This window comes from Wyeomyia smithii, chromosome 1 (genome assembly GCF_029784165.1).
Source record: "Wyeomyia smithii strain HCP4-BCI-WySm-NY-G18 chromosome 1, ASM2978416v1, whole genome shotgun sequence".
Classification (NCBI taxonomy): domain Eukaryota; kingdom Metazoa; phylum Arthropoda; class Insecta; order Diptera; family Culicidae; genus Wyeomyia; species Wyeomyia smithii.
In genome coordinates this window covers 171,487,895-171,512,967 of record NC_073694.1, presented here as the reverse complement: position 1 = coordinate 171,512,967, position 25,073 = coordinate 171,487,895, and the positions used below count along the sequence as shown (strand labels likewise).

The 25,073-nt window shown below is 39.6% G+C and overlaps 2 protein-coding genes across 2 annotated transcripts; both read left to right on the top strand.

The window, feature by feature from the left end:
- Positions 1 to 1,561: 1,561 nt before the first annotated feature.
- On the top strand, positions 1,562 to 2,765 carry LOC129718877 (uncharacterized). The gene has a single exon (XM_055670068.1). The coding sequence runs from the start codon at positions 1,700 to 1,702 to the stop codon at positions 2,627 to 2,629; it is 930 nt and encodes a 309-aa protein (XP_055526043.1). The 5' UTR covers positions 1,562 to 1,699; the 3' UTR covers positions 2,630 to 2,765.
- Positions 2,766 to 22,614: 19,849 nt separating this feature from the next.
- LOC129718879 (protein apnoia) lies at positions 22,615 to 24,472 on the top strand. The gene is made up of 3 exons (XM_055670072.1): positions 22,615 to 22,784; positions 23,964 to 24,097; positions 24,164 to 24,472. The coding sequence occupies exons 1-3, from the start codon at positions 22,682 to 22,684 to the stop codon at positions 24,284 to 24,286; spliced, it is 360 nt and encodes a 119-aa protein (XP_055526047.1). The 5' UTR covers positions 22,615 to 22,681; the 3' UTR covers positions 24,287 to 24,472.
- The last annotated feature ends 601 nt before the right edge of the window (positions 24,473 to 25,073 follow it).

Sequence of the window (25,073 nt, the reverse complement as noted above, 5' to 3'; positions counted from 1 at the left end):
ACGGATTTCTAATTTATATAATTTGAACTAGTTTGATAATCAACGAGGTAAAAAGCACGATTTCCAGCTTATTAAAAAATTGTTCTCAGCATTAGGAAAACTTAAACCAACCGACCTTTCAAGGACGACCACCAATTTTCAATCGAAGTAGTAAAAATGTGTTTTTGACTCTAATTTAAATTTTAAATTCGACATAGTGTTTTTATAGAGCAGGATTCAATTCCGCCTGCACTGTTTTGTTTTGACGGTGAAGTGGTATTCTACTTACAGCTGTGAATCAACAACCATCAACATAATTTTCGAATAACTTTAAGATAATTAAACAACGCTTCTCCTCAAGGTTGTCCAATCATTTAATAGAAAAAGGGGTAGAAGCAGAATTCTAACTGAAATTTATTGCCTCACACCAACAAATTGATTAATTACAATTGAACCTATTGCAAGAAATATTTTAACATAAGACAGACAGTTGTAATTCTAAGTTAACCTCGCGCTCGTGTCTTATAAACAACCTCTTAACTATGTAATCGGAATGTCTTTATCGTTTTTCAATTCGTTGCTGTGAAGCTATGCAAAAAATGCTTCATATTGTTTTTTGCATAAATTTTGACGAAGCAAAAAAATCCAACACTAGTTTTCAGTTTTGAAAATTCGAAAACCCCATTACTAATGAAACTCATAGGGTTTTATAAATGTTATTGACTTCCTGGACTTCCATCGTAATCTCTGCAAGCCACTCAAGAAAAATAACAGGTTCAGGAAAACGCTATGAGCTATGACGCTATGACGCTATGAGCTATGACTCCGTCAATCAATTTTTTTTATAAACAATGTTTTTCGAAAGTCTCTTCTATCAGAAGATTATAAATTATAACAAGAATATTACCACAAACCCCCTTACCCACTTTTAAAAAATCGTAACTTACATTTTTGAACAAAAAGGTCTTTTTGGGATTTAAGACAATATATACGTAGACATGTATAAAATATCTCATCACTTAAGTACGAAATGAAATGAAGTAAATTTTAAGATACTTGAGTTTGTATTACACGTGAAATAATAATAATGGTGCGAAATGGGTCTTGTTGTTGTTGGCCTTGGATCGCAAAGCTAGTGGAAATGATTTTCACGATTATCTCCGTCCTTAGCAGCAACAAACAATTGAATTCTCATTATTATTTCCTTCATTACATCCTCAATAGCGAAAAACGTTCTCACGTAAACTGGTGGAATATAATTGAATTTCCAGCTGTCGATTAATCCAGTTCCAACTTTCCTTTTTATCAATTATCATTACACCTGCGAGGGACCGCAAACCGGCGCATCGGAAAATAGAGAAAACATATCAATCTGCTCGCAATAAAATAGCAGCAAAAGCAAAATCACTCGATTTCCCACTTTTCCCTCCATCTAGTAGAACAGGCCATCCGAGTGGCAGCAACCGGCCCAGCTATCCTAAACGCACGATCTCTGGACAGACACATTCCCCTGCGAGACCGGAATTGCAAACTGCAGCCACCGATAGTTGCATCTTGAAGCTCCAGTCAGTCTTAAATTAACGTCGCTGAAAGCAAGAGCTTTCCAACAGTACGACCGTGAGTGCAAAAAAACACTGTAATCCACTTTCGCACGGTCATCCAGCAAGATTTGGTCGCGTTACGGCCTCTACATTACCGACTACTGAGGAGAGAGTAAAAAATGGCGCAAACTCGATTACTTCTGCCTCTGCTGCTGCTGGTGGCGCCATCCTGGAGTGAGCTGCGAAAAACATTTCACAGTAGAATCAGTGGTTCGAGTAGTCGATTTCTGTTCTCCCATCTCAATCACGGTAGTGAACGAGGTCACGATCAACACCATCAGAGCTTTAAAAAGCAACTGGAATCAACCACGATGAATGAAAGCGAAATTGAAATGACCACCCTGACTCCTACTACAGTTGCCCCGGAAGAAGAGTCGGTACATTCCGAACTATCGTACGATAAATCCCTACCGCTACGTGTGCTAGACTGCATGACAAAGGTGTCACTCATGGATTGCAGTAAATTGTTTGTGCTCCAGAATATGGAATCAAAGGATAACAATTTCGAAACGAGTGGAAATATTACGCATGATATTCAGCAAATACTGCTGCCATCATATACACGGCCAGACAATAAATTGTTCGAGGATCGACTTTTGCGCTTGAACTCAACCGAGGTGGACCGTCGAATCAATCGGGGCCTAGCGTTGCTGTTTAATGAACGCCAGATCGACATCACATTCATGCCAGGATTTCGACTGCAGATTAGTCCCAGCCAGGGAGACATGCTGGAGTTCTCGATCAAGAAGCAATTCTCGTCCGAGGAAGGACGCGGCCGTGACGGTGATCGCGAAAAGGATAAGGATAAGCGAGGAAACAAAAAGCTCGTGAAGCATCTAATCAGATTTGGGGTGCCGGTGGTGCTGCTGCCCTCGATGCTGCTGGCCAGCGTGATGCCGATGATGCTTCCTGCGCTAAAATTCGCCACCTTTTTCACCACCTTCGTAAATCACGCCGCCCTGGCAGCAGCTGTCATGTATCTGGCGAAACAGCACGCCCAGGAGCAGGAGGAGAAGCAAACGGTGTACTTCAATGCGGGCTATAACTAGGAGGGGGTCGTATCGGAGCATGGTGGTGGATAAAGAGGGAAATTGCAGTGAGTTTTAGAGTAAGGAATGTATTATAGTGTGCTATTTATTTTTATTCAATTTTGATACACGATTGATGATCAGGCATCATAGGAAATATCATGTAAATACTCCTTTGTTATCACATTCCATGTAAACATAGGGTTACCATTTGGTCGAAGTTAAAAATCAGGACAACTTTTTTCCAGCAAAAATTCGATTTAGCTATTTTTATTTTTTGAGGTATCAATATACCTGAAAGATTTAAAAAATGCAACACTAGTAAATTATTTGAAATAAACTTAACAATTGTCAAAAAACGTTTAACGGTTTCAACGACTAGACAATTTCTCTCGTCAAGATTCAACCTCAGAAAAAAAATTTTCGAAATAAGTTCGTTTCTTCCCGGAATCAAGATGAAAATACTGAACAATTTGCTACTTTTCTGAATATCCGGCATTATTCAGAAAAATCAGGACAAATGCCAAAATATGAAAAAATAAATCAGGACGCTCCAAATGGGTCTCAAAATCAGGACACGTCCTGCTAAATTAGGACGGATGGAATCCCTATGTAATCAAGATTTTCAAATTGTTCAATGTTAAATAAAAAGATCTTCTAACGTGATCCTTGTTCAACAGGCGAGAAAATGTGCTTTATTTTGGTCAGTTTTTTTGTGTTTGTTCTGATACTGGTTTACCTCTAATTATTCTCTTTGTTTTGTTACTATTTTGTTGCTGTTTTTTTATTGTTTTGACGATTTTGTCATCAATGTCATCATTTTGTCATTATGTTGTCCCCCCTTGTTTTTTCCAAAGAGTACATAATGCGTTCAAGCAAAGTGCATTGAATAATTATCTCTTGTTAAGAAAAATTTAAAACTTTGTTTGAGGATCGAGCTTTTGATTTACAGCCCAATTTCAGATTAGCAATACTTCATGCTGTAGTGATCTGATCAAGCTGTTGTTTAACCAGAAATTAAATGCTTCAAAAGATTTAAAATAAAAACCTGGAAACGAATTTGAAATCATTACCAATTATCGACAGAAATTCTCGCTTCCTCAATTGGGTTGTAAAGCTTTACACGGTTTTATAATCTTTAAGTATCAGCTGAAAATGTGAAATTTTCTGAGCAAAGCGTGAATGTTGAAAGAATAAAAATTGCTCGGAATTGATTGGATGACAGTTGGTATATGGACGAACTGTCATTTAATGGGTTTCGATTAGTTTTTTATTATTTGAAAATCGAAAAACAGTGATAAACGGTTTGAAAAACTTATGTTTTGTTCAGAAGACGCATCTTTCTCAAATAGTATATACAAACTGGTATACCTTTACATCCCATCAGTCAATAAGATAGCAATTAAGTTAGTTGTAAGAGTTATTTCCCTTTCCTTGACAAATAGGTTTAAATTCGTACGAATGATAAGCAAACAAACTTTAGCAATTCCAATTTGAGCAATTTTCTAAAGTAATCAGTTAAATCAGTGCTCACAATCCAAAACTTGCTTGCAGTAGTTGACTTGTAACGGCATATAAACCGCAAAGTCGTTTGTAGATATTGTTTATTTGCCGTATCATCGATATTAATATTGATAGTTAACCATACCATCGAGATTGGTTTTCCATTTGCGAAAAATCGATCAGATGGTTAATTTCTTTCAAACAATAAGAAAAGGTGCTCACATACCTTCGAGAGCTGGGTGAAAACATAAACCCATTCGTCTGGTTGGTTTCCAATGAAAAACATGTTGACCGAGTGGAAAAGCTAGCAGCGATGACAAGTGTTGGTACGGAATTGACACTGATAAACTGAACTGAAGCTGGTGGCTACAATCGAGGTTGCATTCTCTCCCGGCGTTCGGATGCAGTTTCTCCGCTGCAGCAGCCCACTGACGGCCAGCAACGCATAATGGTTTGTATTAAATGGCAAGGTTGTGATCATCATTTAACCGGTTCGGTGAGCATGACTGTGGATGCGGAAAAAATATGGATCACTAGGTGAAACCACACGGCGACGGCGGCAAGTTCTTGGTTGTTCAATTGAAGACCTAGTTTCCACAGTTGTTGATACGTCTGGCGGATTGATAATTCAAACGAACAGGATCTGAAATGGTGCGGATCACTCTCGAAATTTCACCGTTTGCCAGGTAGTTTATGGATTGCAACGATGCAACCGCGGATGTACCTCCTCCTTCGTACTCATCGGGGGTGTCTGGCGGTATTCTTCACCGTCTGCATCGTGAACTGCGGAATAATTTGATAGAAAGTAATTACCGGAGGGGCACGCGCCGTGCGGCACCCAATTTCGAGGATTATTGTTTCGATTGGGACAGTAAAAGTTAATTTATGCTCGATTTAATGGGCTTACTGTGACAGGGCCTGTCTTGTGGTAACGTGACAAAATGAGCCGAGAAATGCATTCTGTTTTGTGTCCAGTGTTACATTATAGGTGGTATTTATTGTGGGAAATGATGTAATTATATGCAAATTTCGATTTTTATCATTTTGTATTTCAGCAACGTCTATGTGGGTGCACTCAGAAAATTAATATTTTAGGTTTCTGGGCGGTAGCGTGGAGTATATTCACACATTCGAATGATCCTGATATTATTTATTTTATTGAGCCTAAAGCATTACACTTTTATTCTCATATTGCTCGGGTTATTTGGAAACATGATGTTTTGGCGTTGTCTGAAAAGCCTGTAGTCGTGGAAAGTTTTGAGTTATTGAGTCTATAATCAGTGAATTCTTCGAGTTTTCACGGAAGTAATATACAGGGGAGAGTCAAAATAAGTAGGCAAAATTTTTATGAAATTGGAAATGCTGTAGCTTTGCCAAATGTTATTCGATTTTAATAATTCGAACACCATTAAACTGGAAAACTTTTGAAGTTTTATTTTCTGACCTTATCTCTGGCCTAGGTCACCGGATGTAGGAAATATTCCTGAGCTCCGGTAGGCATGTCAAATATGCTAATTTTTGGATGGGTTTATTAATGGGTTACCTGATAAAAATGCTTATTTGCATCATTGGCAAAGATGACAAAATCATTTCTGGAGCGAATGGTTCATCAAGATCCGGAATCGGCCTCTATCTTCAGGATTTTTTATCACGAATCTTTCAAAAGACGTATATCATAATAGGCTGTATTGGCCACTTCCGGGATCACCTGGATGCCCCGAAGATACCCGTGGGAGAAATTTACTTTTCCGCATCAAAATATAGCGTGCGACACCTCTATCTTCAGGATTTCTCATCAGGAATCATCCAAAAGACATATTTTTGAATACAGACATCGTTGGCCCCAAACGGAACGATCCTGATGCCCCGGCTGAACCCGTAGTGGGAGAATTTACATTTCTGCATCGAATATAGCCTCCATGATTTTTATCGGGCATCTTCCGAAAGACATTTTACTGTATATAGGTTGCATTGGTCATTGCCGGAGCGATCCGGATGCCTTGGAGGAACTGGGAGTTCGGGCAATTGCATTTTTGAATAAAAGGAATTTGATGCAGAAAGGTAAATTCTCCCACTACGGGTTCATCCGGGGCATCCAGGTTGTTACGAAAGTGGCCAATACAACCTATATTCAGAAAAATATCCCATGGAAGATGCCCGATAAAAAATCCTGAAGATAGAGGTGTCGCACGCTATATTTGATGTAAAAATGTAAATGTCCCTTTTCCGGGTTCCTCCGGGGCATTTAGATTGTTCCGGTAGTGGCCAACGCAGTCTGTATTCAGAAATATGTCTTTTGGATTATTCCGAATGAAAAATCCTGAAGATAGAGGTGTCGCATACTATATTTTGATGCAGAAATGTAAATTTCCTCACAACGAGTTCCATCGGGGTATCCAGGTCGTTCCGGAAGTGGCCAGTAAAGCCTATATTCAATAATATGTCTCTTGAAAGATTCGTGATGAAAAATCCTGAAGATAGAGGTGTCACACGCTACATTTGGTGCAAAAACGTAAATGTCCCCTACTAAAGGTTCCTCTGAGTAGGGTTTGCAATATTCCCGGGAATCGATTTCCCGGGAAACGGGAATGAAAATTCTCATTTCCCGGGAATTCCCGGTAACCGGGAAGTAAATTTGTTTTTTACAAAAATGAGATTTTAAATTAAGTTTATCAGTAAAAGGCAACAAAAAATTGTTTACAATTTCATTCTAAATTCGCATGAAGTACAAAAAACAAATAAGATACAAAACACTTGAATATGAATTGAATAGCATCAGAAATTCGTGATCGATTTTTGTAGCATATATTTGCAGGAGAGGAGGATTAAGGGTCTTCATGTCGTCAAACAATCGCTTCAGATCTGCTGGCTATTTTCCTTTAAGCTCAAAAATGTTATTTATATTTCTTCTGTAAAACTTTGCTCAAGACTGCTGAATCTAGAATACTTCCAAATCACCGATTACAGCTCTTGCTACATATAATTGAAAATAGGTGTCCGATTCTTTCAGTTTGTTGAAGGGAAAACTGAGTGAAACGAGGAAAATATTTGCTATATTTGGTACGGAATTTTCGGGCAAAATATTTTTTACACTACAGTAAACCTTTACGATTTACTTGAGCGGTAGCAAACCTAATCGCTATTTTTTATTAAATATGGTTGCTATGTCATTGTGATTTTTTAAAGTAAACTGCGTCTCAAATCTAGTCTCAAATTGACAGAACAACATTTCAAACCCTTTTGGAGTTTATATAACCGTTGATTAGAGCGTAAGATTCCAAGAAAGAATTTTGGTTAACTAACTACCTTATTTCGTTATTCGATCCACAAACCGGAAGAAAACGATTGAATACTCAGTCTTAGAGCATATGAATGCCTAATAATTAACATGCAGAGATGATTTTTACGCTAAAATACTATACTGACATTGAGTTTTATTAAATGATTTATTTCAGGTCGCACCAGTTTGACGTATTTAATTTTATTGCACTATTGCATAAGAAACTATAGTAAATCTTACAAAATTTTTCGCGGAACTCGGGAGTCCCGGGATCCCGGGAATCAATATTTCTGTTCCCGGGATCCGGGAATCCCGAGAAAAGCTATTTCCCGGGAAATCGTTCCCGGGATTGCAAACCCTACCTCTGAGGACTTCCGGGTGAAAAATAGCCATTTCTCGATGAGTTCTTGGCCGATTCCGGATCTTGATGAACCATTCGCTTCAGAAATGATTTTGTCATTTTTGCCAATGATGCAAATAAGCATTTTTATCAGGTAACCCATTACCAAATCCATCCAAAAATTAGCAGGTTTGACATGCCTACCGGAACTCAGGAATATTTCCTACATCCGGTGACCTAGGCCAGATCTGAGGTCAGAAAATGAAACTTCAAAAGTTTTCCAGTTCAATGGTGTTCGAATTATTAAAATCGAAAAACATTTGGCAAAGCTACAGCATTTTCAATTTTTTTTTCCGTGTTGGGTATTTTCGTCACTGCGACCAATTTTTTGATATTTTGCAGACATTGCTCTACATTTTCTAAACCAAACAATGAAACTGATATACTCGCGCTGTCATTTCGATTCAAACGGTTTCATTTTCATTTGATTCCTTTCGGCTACTGTCAACGAATCACTACTTTCTCTCTTTCTTCTTTCGGATTATTTCAAATGAAACTAATGACTATTTCAATCGACGGAGAGAAAGACTCTTTCCTTTTCTTCAGCGTTTCAATTGAAATTGGCACCGCATCGCGTCGTTTGATGGTAGTTTTTTAATACCGCAAGCCGTAGTAAGAACGGCAATGGCATCCAATAAATACGTTACGCAAGTTCCGATCAATATTTCCTCCCTCTTTCCTATATATGTGCGTCAAGTACTGTATGGAAGCCTTCTGTCTCCGTCAGCGCTCATTTTTATTTTCAATTGAGAATCGTCATGTGAGAGTGATGGTGATAATATCCGCTTTCAATTGAAAAGCGTTTGTATCAATTTCAAGCCCTTCAGTTGTCAGAATCATAGCAAGAGCTTTCGATTGGGTGTCATGTGACTCACGAAGTGCTCGAAAATGATACAAAAGCTTTTCAATTGAAAGCGACGGGTCAAAGCGTCACTATAACTTAATAATTGTCAATTGAAAATGACTTTGTCAGGCTCTGCTTGCAGAAGTGCTTGCTGCTCTTCCTACGCTCACACCGTGGTCCCACGTTGTTCTGGCCGGATCTCGCTTCGTGCCATTACGCCAAGCCTGTAATGTATTGGTACGAAGCAAAGAGTGTTAATGTGGTCCCGGAGGAGGCGAACCCGCTAAGCTCACCAGAACTTCGTCCGATAGAAAAGTTTTGGGTGATAATGAAGAAGAAGGAAAGCGGAAAAACATTCAAAAACGATGAAGCATTGAAGAAAAACTGGGAGATATTGTGTAAGGAAGATAGGCAAAGCCTCGGCCATGATCTCATCAGTAGCCCCCATCAGTAGCTTGGGGGAGGGAATTCAATAAATAAATTGAGCCAAAGCATAGCTAATATATTGTTTTTAATCCCTGAAATTTTGAGAAGAATTCGATTTAAATTGAATTTTTGGTGATCATTTTTGTTTGTCTCATTTTTTTCGAGTCCAATCTTCACTAGGTCTTGGGCTGCTCCAAAGTCTCCCCTTACACCCGCTGCTCTGGCATCTTCGTCGACAGCACACATCTACCGCGTGCGAGGTCTGCCTCGAAGTCGTGGGCCTCTATCCGGTTTTCTGCTAAATATTATCTTTCCCGATCGCTCATCCGCCTCTTCACCTCGTGGCTCATCTCGGTGTCACATGTCACGAGAGTATCAATTTAAACAAATTCGTCGACCATTTCGAAAGTATCACCATTTATCTCCACTGCAGACCAACACCCGCAGAACTACCACGCTCTCTGCAATCATATCAATGACGTTCGCAAAGCCTAGAAGCATGTGGGACCTCGTGATGATGGTGCCGCTCCTCAGCACATCTGCCCTTCGTATTGCACTTTCTAAAGCTATGTTGAACAGCTAGTTCGAGAGCCCGTCACTTTGCTTCAGACCATCTAACGTCACAAGCGTGTCCGAAAATTCGCCCGCTGTCCTGACGCATGATGTGAAATCTGTCAAGCGTCACACGTAACTGTTTAATTAGTTTTGTTGGAAAACCATGTTCAAGCATGATTTGCCACAGCTCGTTGCGTTTCACTGTATCGTACGCCGCCTTGAAGTCAATAAACAGATGATGTGTCTGCAAGTTGTATTGTCGAAACTTTTCGAGGATCTGTCTCAAGGTAAATTTGTGGTCTGTTGTAGATCGTCCCACTCGAAAACCGCATTTGTATTCTCCAACAAGGCTTCCTGCAACGGCCTCAGTCGCTGGAACAGGATACGGGAGAGAATTTGATAGGCGGAATTAAAAAGGGTTATGCCTCGATGATTACTACAGTCGAGTGTATGTCCCTTCAGAGCCGCTCGCTCCCCAATTACTATCCTGTTCCCCTGGACGACTCTCCTACCTTCCTCACCGTTCAACACCACTTCAAAATGTTGCTTCCGACACCTGGCCACCTGCGATTTATCGGTAATCAGGATCCTCTCTCTGTCATTACACATGGCAGGTACTGGCATGGTCCGGTTCCTGATTCCGTTAATCGTTCTATAGAAGCTCCTCGTGTCGTACCTGGTGAAGCGATTTTCCGCCTCCGCGAGAACGCGATCGTAGTGCTCACGTCACGTTTCTTACGGCGCCGAAGTCTCTTTTCGGCAGCTCATGCCTCCCGGTATTTCTTCGCATCTGACGCGTCACACGGTTAGCTGCTACTAACGTGTTGGCGTAGGCCCGGTTCTTCTCTTCCGCCACCTCTAGACACTCAGCATCGAACCACCCACTACGCATGATTCCCATTGTCATGCAGTTCACATCTCGCGCAGTTTCGTTGACCGCATCATGGATGTGCTTCCACTGCTCGTTCAGCTCCGTTCAGCTGGTTCTCCGATCCGTCTATCAATTTTCCGAGTATACTCTGCAGCAACTCCTTCCTCTGATAACCTCTGGGTGTCCAGACGTATCTTCCTCACCGATCTCGATTAAAATACATTGGAAAACCGGGCGCGAAACTTACCTACCACGAGATAGTAATCTGAGTCGATGTTTGGCCCTCGAAAGAACCGCACAACTATGTCGTCTGAAAAGTGCCGGCCGTCGATCAGCATGTGGCCGATCTGGAAGCAGGCCTCTTCATTGGGGTGTCTCCAGGTGTGCTTCCGAATATTCAGACGTGCAAAATGAGTACTAGATATGGCCATTCCCTTGGCCGCGGCGAAGTTCACTAACCTCAAGCCGTTATCGTTGGTGGTAGGGCTCCACTCTACCACCAATAACGGGACGAAAGAACTCCTCTCGTCAGACTTGTGCGTTCGTATCTCCGATGATGATCTTTATATCGTGTTGTGGGCACTCTCCATACATTTTCTTAAGGAGCTCATAGAACTCCTCCTTTACGTAATCGGTTTTTTCGTTTGTCGGTGCGTGCACGTTGATAAGGCTGTAATTGAAGAATCTACCCTTGATCCTCATTACGCATAGACGGTCATTAACCCGTAAAGACCCGGGACGGAACTTGTTTCTTGAAAATGCTCGTTCTCAGCACTGGAACGGCCGATTTGGGAAAACTTGGAATTTTATTCAAGGGGAATAGTTTCTCTAAGTTTTGGTGAAGATGCCACCCATCTGGACCCCTCCCTGTTTCCGTGAGACGCAAATATGTCTGTGTTTTTCTCTAATTTTTCAAACAGATTGAGCAAACACTAGGAATTTTCATACGTATCAATTGCTCCATGTATCAAATCATGTCAGGTGGATGAAATATGGTATGTAAGAGTGAATTTTGGAGTTTCTCAATTATTTCAGTACAAAATTACAAAACTACGTATTTAAAAAAAAAATCAAACAACAAAACCGTTCTTCGAATTTTAAGCTCTACATTTTTGCGGTAAGGTCTCCTGAATCCATACGCGATGAAATATTCAGTCTCAGTCTCCCACAGTAGGTTTCGACTTAGCTCTTCAATTTTCAAGCTCTATATTTCTAGAGTAACGTTTTCTGAATCCAAAGATGGTAAAAGATTTTTTCTAGCAAGCACAGATTTAGAGAAAAAGGAGTTTGAATTCACTAAAGTACGAGTTCTTATGAAAACTTGATTTTCTCCAAATCTGTGCATGCTAGCGAAAAATCTTTTACCATCTTTGGATTCAGAAGACGTTACTCTAGAAATATAGTGCTTGAAAATTGAAGAGATAAGTCGAAACCTACCGTGGGAGACTGAAAAAATCAGGTTTCCATGAAAATACGTATTTTGGTGAATTTAAACTGGTTTTTCGCAAAATGTTTACATGCTAAAATTAATATTTCATCACGTATGGATTCAGGAGACCTTACCGCAAAAATGTAGAGCTTAAAATTCGAAGAACGGTTTTGTTGTTTGAATTTTTATAAAAATACGTAGTTTTGTAATTTTGTACTGAAATAACTGAGAAACTCCAAAATTCACTCTTACATACTATATTTCATCCACCTGACATGATTTGATACATGGAGCAATTGATACGTATGAAAATTCCTAGTGTTTGCTCAATCTGTTTGAAAAATTAGAAAAAAATGTTGTATGCAAAGCCACGACCGCAAGGTTGAAGTAGAATACTTTTAACCTGGCTGCTTGCGTGTCAGTCATTTTTTCTAGTAAATAAACGTTGACCGTTCATTGGCAGTATTGTAATTTCTTTTTGTCTGATATTTTGAATGAAGTTCATTGGATTTTTTAAAATTTTGTGCAAATGAGAAGTTGAAGTGCTGCCGAATTGTAATATGCACATTTAATACGACATCATTAAACGGGAACGGAACAAAGGCTATGGTTATGCAGAACGCGAATGCCGGCGCGATGCGGTTCGCCTTACCGTGGTGAAATGTACAGCTCTTTTTAAGGCGAAGTAGAGCTATACATTTCAACAGATTTCGTCTTGCCGAATCGCATCGCGCCGTTATTTGCGTTCTGCATGACCGTAGCCAAACACTAAGCGACGCAAACACGTAATAATAGTCAGAGTATGCATGTAGATGAAGATAATTAACTGTGGCTTATAGCGCAAAACGAGAAAATATTAACTCTTCAAATAATCATTTGTGTTCTTCAAATTTCAGTTGTTCAAATGTTTATTATCTGATGAAGCTCTTATATAGGCCAAATGATGCATTCCCAATTTACTAGGTCCATAACTCTGCCGACCGTGCTTGGGAAAGCGCGGTATAACGACCAATCAGAGGTCGAATTTTGTGTTTTGACAAGGCTTAAGAGTTTTCAATAGTACAATAGTTCGAATGATAAAATTGCAATTTCATGCATTTGGTAGGAATCTGGTAGAAGATTTTATAATCGATTGCTGCAAAAACGAAGGAAATCCATCGAAAACTAACCGATTTATTAGCATTTGAAATTTTTCTCACTTTTTTCAGTTTTAGATTTTCATTTTACATCCCTATGTAGCCGAACTTCCTAAGAGAAGTATTCTAATTCAAAATTAAATCTTCATTAATTCATTGTCCTTATTAGGACAATTGTTCAATTTATCATAGGATGTAGTGTTTATCTTACATCTCTGTGTTACCTTGATAGTGAGGACTAAGGCGCACGGTCAACACAGTGAGAAAGGAGTTTTCACATTGAAAACTAGACACGGCTTGTTGGCAAATGCATCTACCGCTAATACCACCGCTATCATACGAAAGCGCGTCGTTTCATGTGGGGAATATCAACAACGAAAAATGACGCGCGTCTAAGCATAACCCGAACTGTTTCGCCGTGCTGGTCCCATTCACCTTTACATCGGCCCCAGGGAAGTACCGGCTGCATCTGCATCTACCGCTGAGGCTGTCACTATACTGCTATTGGTACCAAAAGCTATTAACTCTTCAAATAAGTGTGTTATTTGTTCTCAAAAGAACAATTGTTCAATTCAAAATCGGATTTACGCAATCGCATCTCTGTAATATTACCGACAATAATATTCTTCTGAACAAACTGATACAACTTTTCCATTAGGCCTCTGCCATAATAGACGCGAAAAGCGACGCGAACCGATTCGCTCAGCTGTAGGTTAATGTACAGCCATCAGTAGAGCTGTACATCAACCTACGGCCGAGCGAATCGGTTCGCGCCGCTTTTCGCGTCTACTATGGCAGAGGCCTTAGAGAAAGTTGCTGGCTGATGTATTCACTTCATGCAAGCCTGCTGCTGATGCTTCCCGCTACCACACTGAAACAGCATTTTAGTGAAGGGAGTGTCGTTGCATCAGCTGACCCTGCTACTATCGATGCTGATATACCCGCTGCAACAGCTACGCTATGCATAGCCATGCCACAGTTGTGGCCGCTATACACTGGCCCAACTGCTGAGCACCTGCAACGCTATCCGTAGCCATGCCACAGTTGTGGCCGCCATTGGTATCCGCTGTACCTGCATCTACTGGCCCTGCTGCTATCAATGGTGAGATCCGCTGAAACTGCTACGCTTATGCGCAGCCATGCCACAGTTGTGGCCGCTATCCGCTATCGATGGTACCCACTGCTCGCTCCCGCTGCTGCTAAGGGAGGACTGCTGTCGTCGCTGTTCAGAACTACTATGAGCGGCTTCGATTAAAACAGGCTCTTATATAGGGAAGAAAATAGGAATGAATTATTTTACGTACGTGGTGGAATGATATAACTTGAAAAATATGTGTGACTTCATTCTGGTTCAGAGCGATCATTTGATAAGCTCCACCTCCTTTTTCAGTTTCTAAAGTTTTTCCTCAGTTTCGTAGCACGGATGCACAAAAATGATTTCTTGTGAACATTCTGTCGAGCCGGACCGATAGCACTCTCATTGAAGCAACAAAATAACATGTTTTGTGTCGTGCTGTGCAGCTTGGTTGAAGAAAATGTTCCCGTCCCCATGTCGCATGTAAGCAGATTATTGCGTTCAGTAGACAGTAGATAGTGTATCCAGCGAATAAACACCGATGGTGCTCTCACACACGCAACGGTTTTAACCCGTATCTTATTGCGATTTGTAACATCAAGCGATTTCGTTTGCTCGCTGTTGCGTGTTGCATCATGTTGCAACTTGGCAGCTGGGAGACGACGAAATTCTGTTTATGCTGATTGATTGAATCGACTTCATATTAGCTCTGCATAGTCGAACTAACTGCTTTTGTGAATGTGTACTAACAGGGCAGTTTATTATTCAATGTCGGTTATGCTGATCGCAGCCTTTGCGCTGCCCCTACAGTGGGGGGTTCACTAAATAAAGTGAAAATTAGACAACTACAAGAGAATTTGATTGCATCCCGCACAGAATGTCAGAATGTGTTGATGCCAGAAAATTATTAACCTTCAATTATTTTTTTATTTGCCTTGAAAAAAGCAGGTTGCGGTTCAAAATCGGTTGCTAATTACAACCTTTGAGCTGCCCTAACATTGGGGGAATTGAGATACACGGACAACATGCACTGTGGAAGCTATTTCACATTCAGTAAATTAGACGGGTGCGACAAATTTAAATTGTTAGGATGCAACACAGAATGCTTGCTTGCGTTGACAAAAATTATTAACTTTCAATGACTTGTTTATTTGCCTTCAAAAAGGCATTTTGATTTCCAAAATTGGATTTCCTGATGGCAATCTTCATGCTGCCCCAACACGGGGGAATAATGGCTGTCTGGCGACACACGCTGAGAAAAACCGCGCTGCTCCTGAGACGTGGTGACCAACCACAGGGCTAGTGCTGTTGCTAAGGAAGGACGACTGCTGTTGTCGCTGTACACACGCTGAGAAAAACCGCGCTGCTCCTGAGACGTGGTGACCAACCACAGAGCTAGTGCTACTGCTAAGGAAGAACGACTGCTGTTGTCGCTGTCTAGAACTATTATGAGCGGCTCCGGCTGAAACAGGCTCTTATATAGGCCAAATAGCATGTTTTCAATTGCAAGGTATATGATCCTGTCGACCGTGCTTGGGAAGCAAGCATATAACGACCAATCAGAGGTCGAATTTTTCGTTTTGACAAGGCTTGACTATTTTCAATAGTACAATAGTGTGAATAATAAAATTACAACTATGTTGTTTTGGGAAGAATCTTAGAAGATTTTCCAATCTATTGCTGCAAGAACGAAGGAAATCCATCGAATACTAACCGATTTATTAGCATTTGAAATTGGACATATTTTTCACTTTTTTCGGTTTTAGATTTTCATTTCACATCCCTATGTAGCCGAACTTCCTGAGAGAAGTATTCTACTTCAAAAAACTTACGTTGTTTACCCTGGTGTGTGGTTTTCCACACATACAACATTCTAATTTGTTTTGGACAAGAAACAACTTAATTTTGCCCCAAACTTATTTTTTTCATTGAGTGCAGACATACCTGAAGCTATAGGTACCAAATAGTCCTGTTTCGAAAATCGAATGAGGTATGTATGTGTGCGGAAGTATGTGTATGTGTGTATATTTTCATTCTTACGACCATAATATCTCGATTTTCTCAGCATCGGCTGAACCGATTCGATTGTTCTTAGTCGCGTTTGAAAGAGCTAAAAGTCTAGTTATTTGACGAAAAATATCGTTTTGATCCGAGGGTTCATTCAGAAATGACGTAACGTAATGTGGTCAGCTTATATAGGAACTGATAAACTAACCGATTTTTTCTATCAGCGGTTTGACTGATTTGAGTCCTTTTGGTGCTAGATGCGTTTGTTAGGATGTGGAGGGTAGATTTATATTCAAAAATATACTTAAAATTAAATGATGATTTCCAAAGGTACGTTGAAAAAAAAAAAACAAAACAAAACTTGTGGAAACGCCTAGTACATTGCAGTATCTTGGAGGTAACTAATTGAATGATATTATGCGTAGTGTACAAAAACAATCTTGAAAAATACATTTCGATTATCTCAGCAATGGATGTATTGATTTGATTTTTTTGGCTGCAATTGGAAGAGCTTGAAGTTGGAGGCCATTAGGTCATCATCGGACATTTGTTTGATCCGATGGTTCATGCAAAAGTTACAAAACAAAACGTGTTTACATGATATGAGACCAATTAAACATGCTATGATAGCAATTGAACAAAAAAAAATCCTAACATCGGTTTAACCAAATGAAGCAATTTGGTGCTAGGGATGTTCGTAAGAATATTCTGAAATCTATGCTAAGCAAAGTAAGCAAAGCCTTGGTGCTACATTCCGATTCGTTCATTATACACAGACTTCGTAGTCAAATGTTTAGTGTAAAGGACAATAGCGGGGCTAGCGCTACGATCCTACTAACACTAACAGTTTCTCCCGAGCCGAGACTCGAACCCACGACGACTGGCTTGTTAGCCATCTCGGGAGATCCATTCTAAATTTATTTCAATATACCTAAAAGCGCGAGTATACTTGTCTCGCAGTAGACATAAAACTGTGTAAATGTTGAACACTGCTCAACCAGGCTGTGCAAACACTAAATAGGTTCTTTTAGCATAAGCGTATTCGTAACCCATATGTGTGAAAATTCTCACACTGGGATGAAACAAATAAACACATACACATGTCCCACGTAGCCTTTTGATTGATTTGGTTTTGATGCGAATTACAAGAATGCACCTTCATACATTTCTAAAATCAGTCAAACCGTTGAAAAAAAAAGTCAATTAGTTTATCAGTTCCCATGTAAATTGATCATCTTTTGTTACGTCATTTTTGAATGAACCTTCGGATCAAAACGATATTTCCCATCAACTAACTAGACTTTAAGCTCTTTCAAACGCGACTAAGAACAATCGAATCGGTTCAGCCGATGCTGAGAAAATCGAGATATACTGGTCGTAAGAATGAATATAAACACACATACACATACTTCCGCACACATACACACCTTATTCGATTTTTGAAACAGGATTAATTGGTACCTATAGCTTCAGGTATGAAAGCACTCAATGAAAAAAATATGTTTGGGGCAAAATTAAGTTGTTTCTCGTCCAAAACAAATTCGAATGTTGTATGTGTGGAAATCCACACACCAGGGTAAACAACGTAAGTTTTTAAATATCTCATCAACAAAAAATATTTTTCCCTTGGAGAAAATGTATTTTGTGTAAGATTGATGGTTTAGGAATTATCAAGAAGTTTGATCAAAATCGATCGAGAAGTTTTCGAAAAAAAAATCAAAACAAAATTCATTTGTGTGGTTTTCCACACAAGGGTTCAATGAAGGTTAACAGAATTTCGTCGTCTCCCAGCTGCCAAGTTGCAACATGATGCAACACGCAACAACGAGCAAACGAAATCGCTTGATGGTTACAAACCGCAATAAAATACGGGTTAAAACCGTTGCGTGTGTGAGAGCACCATCGGTGTTTATTCGCTGGAAACAAATATCGAATGCGAATTGTGGAATAATTCGTCTAAAGAATGTTAGAGAATTAGACAACTGAACAGAAAGGCGTGGCCTATTACGTAGCACCCTTCGGCTATAAAAGAGTGTTTCTGGGAAACCTAGCTACATTCATTAATTGGAAGGTGAGCTGGATGGACCGTCCACAACGTTGACAGCAGTAGAATCAGATACAGCACTCAGAAGTAACAGCGGGTTGCGCCTGTGGCTGCCTACAAATTGAATAAATTACTTGCGCTGTGGTTGGTCACCATGTCTCAGTAGCAGCGCGGTTCTTCTCAGCGTGCCTCGCCAGACTGCCATTATTCCCCCACTGTTGGGGCAGCATAAAGATCGTCATCACCAAATCCAATTTTGAACAGCAAAATGCCTTTTGACGTAGAGCTACGTTTTACTTTAGCATACCACACAGGGATGCAAACTGAAAAACTGGGACGAAATTTGTCCCTTTTTTCAAATGCTTGGTTGGTTTTCAACCGGTTTTCTTCATTCTTGCAGCAATCGATTGGAAAATTATACACGCATCTGTCCAAATGCAGAAAAATGTTGTTTGAATTTACGAACTATTGCACTATTGAAAATTGTCAAGCCTTGTTGAAATAAAAATAACGTCCTCTGATTGGTCGCTTGCTTGCTGTGTGTGTATTATATGGTATCATGTATGTATGTGTGTATGATATGGTATGATGTGTGTATGGTATAATGATATGGTATGATGTGTGTGTGTCTATGATATGGTATGATTTGTGTGTGTGTGCTGTGTATGGTTTTTAACTCGGCACGATCTGCTAACTGCTAAATCCGGTTCACGAAATTCACAACCCGTTCATTAGCAGACATTATAACTCATTACCCAAGTAAAAATATTGGTTTTATCAAAGTTTTATAGTGCTCAATACAGCCAAATAAGCGCTATAAAACTTTGATAAAAACAGTTGTGTTACTAGGGTAATGAAACACTCATAGCATTTGTTAATAGTGTACGTATAGGGTTTGCAATCCCGGGAACGATTTTCCGGGAATTGTCTTTTCCCGGGATTCCCGGATCCCGGGAATCTGAATATTGATTCCCGGGATCCCGGGATTCCCGAGCTCCTCGGAAAATTTTCCATACAATATTGCAATAAAACTAAATATAGTATCAAAACACGAACTTTTACGTCGCAGAAGTGTAGAGTAGCTTCATAGTGTGCATTATACGAAGCAAATATTTGCTTGAAACGACGATCAATTTTTGCTTGCCGTCTAATATCAAATTTTTTGCGTAATTTATTTGTAAAAAATATATGCTGTCTTATTCAGTAAACGATAAATTAAGAAATATTTTCTTCGTCTCATGTCTTTTTTTGCTAGTGAGTTTACTACTAAACGGAGTTGCTTGATTTTTTCATCGTTTATTGACAAAAAATTTTGAAACCTGTAAATTGATAAAAAAAAAATTGAAACCCGTAAATCAATGCGACCAGAAATAAATAAATAAATAAAACTCAGTCAGTTTACACTGACTTGGGTCGTGGCCGCGATTTCACATTAATTACGAAGGCATTCAAATGCTCTAAAATCTGGCTGCCAAACACTCAGCTTTATCTTCAATCATCTATGAGTATTGGACTCTTCAGTTTCTTATGAATTGTAGCAGGAGCTGGAATCGGTGATTTAAAAGTATTTTAGAAATCAGACACCAGCGGTGATTCAGCGATCTTAAGCAAAGTTTTACAGAAGGGAACTACATTATTTGGGCCTAACGAAAATTGTCAGCGGATCTGAGGCGATTGATAAACGATTGTTCATGAATTTCTTGAGTGAACTTGAATAAATTTTGATCTTCATTGATAATTAAATTGTAAACGATAGTTTGGAACTTTTTATTAATAAACTTTACTTGAAATCTTAATTTTGCTAAGGATTTTCTCCATTCCCGGTTCTCGGGAATTCCCGGGTAATGAGATTTTTCATTCCCGTTTCCCGAGAATTCTATTCTCGTGAATATTGCAAGCCCTATGTACGTAGTTCTACGTCATTTATGCGGTCGTGTCTTGGATACAACTTCCTACTTTTTCCGTAACTCTCCTTTTTTGCCTGTTTTGTTTTGTTAGATGTTTTCATCGTGCCTTGCAGGGCCAGATTTGAGAGAGTGTTGGGGACCCGGCGCAGATATTTTCCTGAGCCTCGACCCTGGAAAGATAGTCTGAGTGAATTTGACTTCTCGCTTTTAACAATATTTCCCATTTTTTGCTGACAGTGCGTTGAGTTTTTCTCGTTTTTTATAAATCAATAAAGAAATGTTAAAACCTCAATTCTGGTGTTTGTTGTTTAACGATGTGTGGCATTTTCCCCTGTTGCGAAAATCTGGGTCTGGTATGCATTAGGGTGGGGAAAAGTGATCGATTTTTCAGAACTAAATTTTGTCGGTTCCTTTCGGAGCCCCAAACAACCCTAAACTTACCTGAAGTCGATTGGTTTTGTCTCCGCTTGGCGCATTGCATTTCAAATTTGTATGAAAATTTATATGAGAAAACCTACTTTTTTGCATTTACTTTTCTAAAGAGCTCAATAATGCTCTAATAATGAATGTCCCTAAGAAGAGCTATAGCTGTTCATAGTTGAATATGTCGATTTAAATGCAGAAAATCTTGTTTTCTGCCAACATTAGCAATGTACCGGCGTCAGTAGGATTCTCATCAGAAGTAACCTGTCGTTACAAGTTTGTACACTCAGCTGGATCAAGCAAACAAATTTAGGTCAGTATTCTAGGCGTAAAAAGAATCTACAACGTGTTTCACAGGTTACTTCTGATGGAAATCTGACTGACTCCGGTACACTGGCAGTGTTGGCAGAAAAAATGATTTGCAACATCAATTTCGACATACTCAACTTTGAACAGCTCTAGTATTTTTTTAGGACACCCTAGCTCTTTCGTGTCTTCGGCCAAGTTGTTAGGCATCAAAAAATCTACCATTTGAAGTTATGAAACCTATGGTTTGAGCCATTTTGAGCTCTTTAGAATGAAAAATGCATAAAAGTTGGTTTTTCCATACAAATCTCCATATAAATTTGAAATGCAATGCGCCAAGCGGAGACAAAACCAATCGACTTCCGATAAATTTATGATTGTTTGGGGACCCAAATAGAACAAAAAAAAACTTGGTTCTGGCTTTCTGCTATCAAGTTTCGTGTTTTCCATATAACGATTCCCCACCCTAGTATGCACGTACCAAATAAGTTTCATGGTTTATTTACATATTGCCGAAAATGAATTATGACACATGAAATAGTTTGAATTTTTGAATAGTTTTTGATCACTGTTGTAAAATGAGTATTTTTCTAAAAGAAAAAAAAAGCCCAAATGCTTTTCTTTTGTTTTGTTTAATTTTGCTTTATATCAGAAATGTAAACGATTATACAAAAATAAATTTAAACATAGTTATTATAGTCCATTAAAAACAGCTTGCAAATTACCTAAACTCTAGGTTGTGTGATAAGCTGCGAGCATAATAATTGGTTGCATTATTATTGTATAAATAAACTTACGCACTCGCTAAAGTTGCTTTTAATTTTGACGGGTAATTAGTTTCCCTTTCGTACATCCTTTACATATTTAAACATTTGTTAATATGTTTGATTCCTCTTAATGTTAATATCATATTTGTTTACGTTTGGGCAGTTTACGTTTTGGGCACTGGTTTTCTTCGGCAGGTTGACGAACAAACCACTGCCGAAGATGTTCGATACCCTACTTCATGTAATGCAATTAAATACTCTAGGGTTTTATGTTAAAGTTGGAGAGGATAATACGTGAGATTTCGCCTGCGTAAAGAGTTAAATGTTGAATTTAAATAGGAAAACGCGTGAAAATTCGTCTGCGTAATCGTATCTGAATCCAGATCTGGAACGATTTTCAAAGAACCGATTTTGAGCGATGCAAAATTTGTATTTCAATTAGATTTTATACATGCACTGATTTTGTGTAGAATTTAATTCATGTCGTTTTACTATAACGTGACTTCCTTCGCTTATCAAAAAATTAAATTGATGTCCCCCGTTGGATCTCCAAACCATCTGGTCACATTACGTTACTAATATGCCGGATTGAAATGGCAATCCAAAGAATGCAATTTATCATTTAATTAGCGAACCGAATGCACAAATCAAATTCGAACATCGGATGCATGAATTCCATCGAAACCGAAAGTGTGCATTTCCTATTCACCCAAAAACAATTGACACACACACTAGCGACAGTAGCGGCCGTGGTGTGAAGTGAAACTCTGGCATCCCATATTTGATTTTGGAACCCTTTTGCAAGTGACTTTACGCTGCCGCCGACGCCGTCCGTCCGCCTGGGGGTTCCGCAAGGCCGTTTTTGGCAGAGCGGCTGTCGCTGCACAGCTGGAATTCGGCCCGTGTCGCCGATTGATGGGAGTCGTGCGTTACTCAAACTTGGTTCAATTTGTCCACCCGAACGCGACGGTGCATTCAATTAGCGTTTAAAAGACCCCCGAAGACTAATTGCGGATCGCAGTCGAAGTTTGGGAGTCGTGATAATTTGTTTGAAATAGTGTACTGTGGTTGTTCGAGGTTCTATCGTAGAAGAATTAATAATGGTGTCCAAGTACGAAACCGTGATTCTAGTCGCTCTGGCCGTAGTTTGCGTTGTTCAGCTGGCCTATTGCGAGGACCAAGTCGCGGATCAGGATGTTGCAGGTCAGTGAATCTTCGACGGATGAAACATAAAAAGTTAACCGATTGAACCGAGTTAAGCTTCTCTGCCAGCCAAAGAAAAAGTGAAAAAAGTGCATTGTTTCAGCATACAATTTTGTGGTCATAAATAAAGCAGTAGTTTAACTTCTCGTGGAAAGTATAGCTGAATTATGGCAATCGTAAAGCAGTAGTTTCACTTCTCGTGGAAAGTATAGCTGAATTATGGCAATCGTAAAGTGTGGTTTTAATATACCTTAGCCGTCCATAAATATCTATGGTTATTCAAATCACTTACGATGTTTAGTGAGTCGTGGCCACGTGACTCTGAGATTAGGGGTGATATGAAATTTATCTAATCAGAACCAAGATTTTTTTGTTGAATCTCCGAATATTTCCAGGTAAACCTGAATTCGCGAATTTCGGAGCTGGCGCGTTTTTCTTGTGCAGATTTCACAGAAAATACAATTTTAGGCAAAGTATTTCTTTTTCGAATCATTTTCTCAGATTCATGTCGAGTAAATCAAAACCATTTTAATTATTTAACTTTTTCCTAATTTTTTTGTTCGCTGTTTTGGTGGGAGGGATGATTAGCTATCATTCCAGTGTTTTTTCGATAGCATTTAGCAGATATCAGAAGAAGGAATGTGAATTTCGAATATAACGCGATTTATAAGTGACATTTATCCGGATGCTGGCAGCCCCCCTTTCAGAATTCAAAAAATCTTTATGGGTGTGTAGGCCTTACTACCCTAAGCAACTTTGCATATTTTTGAAGTGGAACTACGACTTTTTTTAGTCTACCACATAGAAGTGTAAAATGAAAATCTATCAATGGAAAGGGAATGGAATTTGTCCCATTTTAAATGCTTATAGGTCGGTTCATTTTGCATTAGCCCAAATACAGGAAGGTTGTAGTAGTGAAGGGTTGCGTCAGTATCAGCTGGCTTTCCGAATTTGCTTACGGCTTAAGGGCTTGCTATGTTCGCATCCACGACGATGCATCTTCAAATAAACCTTAAATACTAGCCAAAATATCCGAACACTTCACTTTGCTCGAAACTTCCAAAAAAAATCACGAAAATTTATCATTTTTCGACCTTCAAAATAGGGTCCCCCCTTAAAGCTTACATCTTACGACAAAAACAAATTGCCTTTTTTCTACCATTACCTGTTCTTTTACAGAGAGCAGAACATTCGGACATCACTTTTTGAAGCGAATCAGCTTCGCCATCATCCCGACGGCTTTCGTTGTTGGCGTCATCACTACTCTGCTTTCCGCACTGACCGTCGTCTCGATGAAGGGTCTTGGAGTTGGGGTAAGTATACCCGTACCGTAAAAGAACTTTTTTAGCTGAACCATTCCTTTTCGTTCGTTCTTGCAGATCATTCTTCTAGTGCTTGCCGTGTCGCAAATCATAGCAAGAAGCATCCCAGCTGCCATCCCTCCTCCGATCGCGTACAGTGCACCCGCTCCGATTCCGCTTGTTTACCATAAAGACTGGTAACACTCAACTCAGGCGCGAGAGACCACCAGTAGTGTTAGGCTAATTTATTACCTATTTATTGTAATTCATTTCACGATCCTCACCTACGCAACCGATCACGACTGAGCGGAGCTATCAAGACCGCAATCATTGTTCTCCACAGGGTGAGTAATAAATGACTTTCTCTCCCTCGAATGGGAGTTCACGAAAACGGAGAAATTGTTTTTACTTTGTACCGAATTACATCTGCGTTGCCCTGCTAATCCCTGTGGCTAATTGAGAATGAAAACCGTGAAGGAATTGTACCCAAACCAACAAAAAAAAACATGCCTCAGAAGTCACGACAAAATTTTGATTGACCGTTCATCGTGCTGTGAATCCCAGCACGGAGTATTTATATAGACTAGTGGGCCAACGGCGGCTGATTTTTCTTCCACGCTTGACTTGACGACGCGCTAATTGCGTACTTTATCGGATGATAGATCGAATGGGATTAGCAATGCGCTTTCCTGTTTGGGTTTTCTCTCGCAGCTAGAAGGAAAAGTGCTCAAGGAATGTCGTGAAGCCTGTTCCGAAACGGAGTCCATAAAAAGCAGTGACAGAAGAAAGGAAACCTGATGTAAATCTGGAGCAGTTGAGTTGGAGTTGTTTGTTGAAAATAAGTGATAGGGAAAATGAAAGCAGTCTGCTAATCGTCAGTGTGATAGTCAGTTGAATCGTTTCGATTGGATTAGTTGATTCTCATAGATTAGGATGAGTTCATCAAGGTCAACGACGCACGCGGTTCCGAAAAATGGCTCTCCCTTTC

Coding starts and splice junctions, on each gene's coding strand:
- LOC129718877 (XM_055670068.1), top strand. CDS start 1,700: ATGGCGCAAACTCGATTACTTCTGCCTCTGCTGCTGCTGGTGGCGCCA.
- LOC129718879 (XM_055670072.1), top strand. CDS start 22,682: ATGGTGTCCAAGTACGAAACCGTGATTCTAGTCGCTCTGGCCGTAGTT. Junction 22,785..23,963: donor CGCGGATCAGGATGTTGCAG/GTCAGTGAATCT, acceptor GTTCTTTTACAG/AGAGCAGAACATTCGGACAT. Junction 24,098..24,163: donor TGAAGGGTCTTGGAGTTGGG/GTAAGTATACCC, acceptor TCGTTCTTGCAG/ATCATTCTTCTAGTGCTTGC.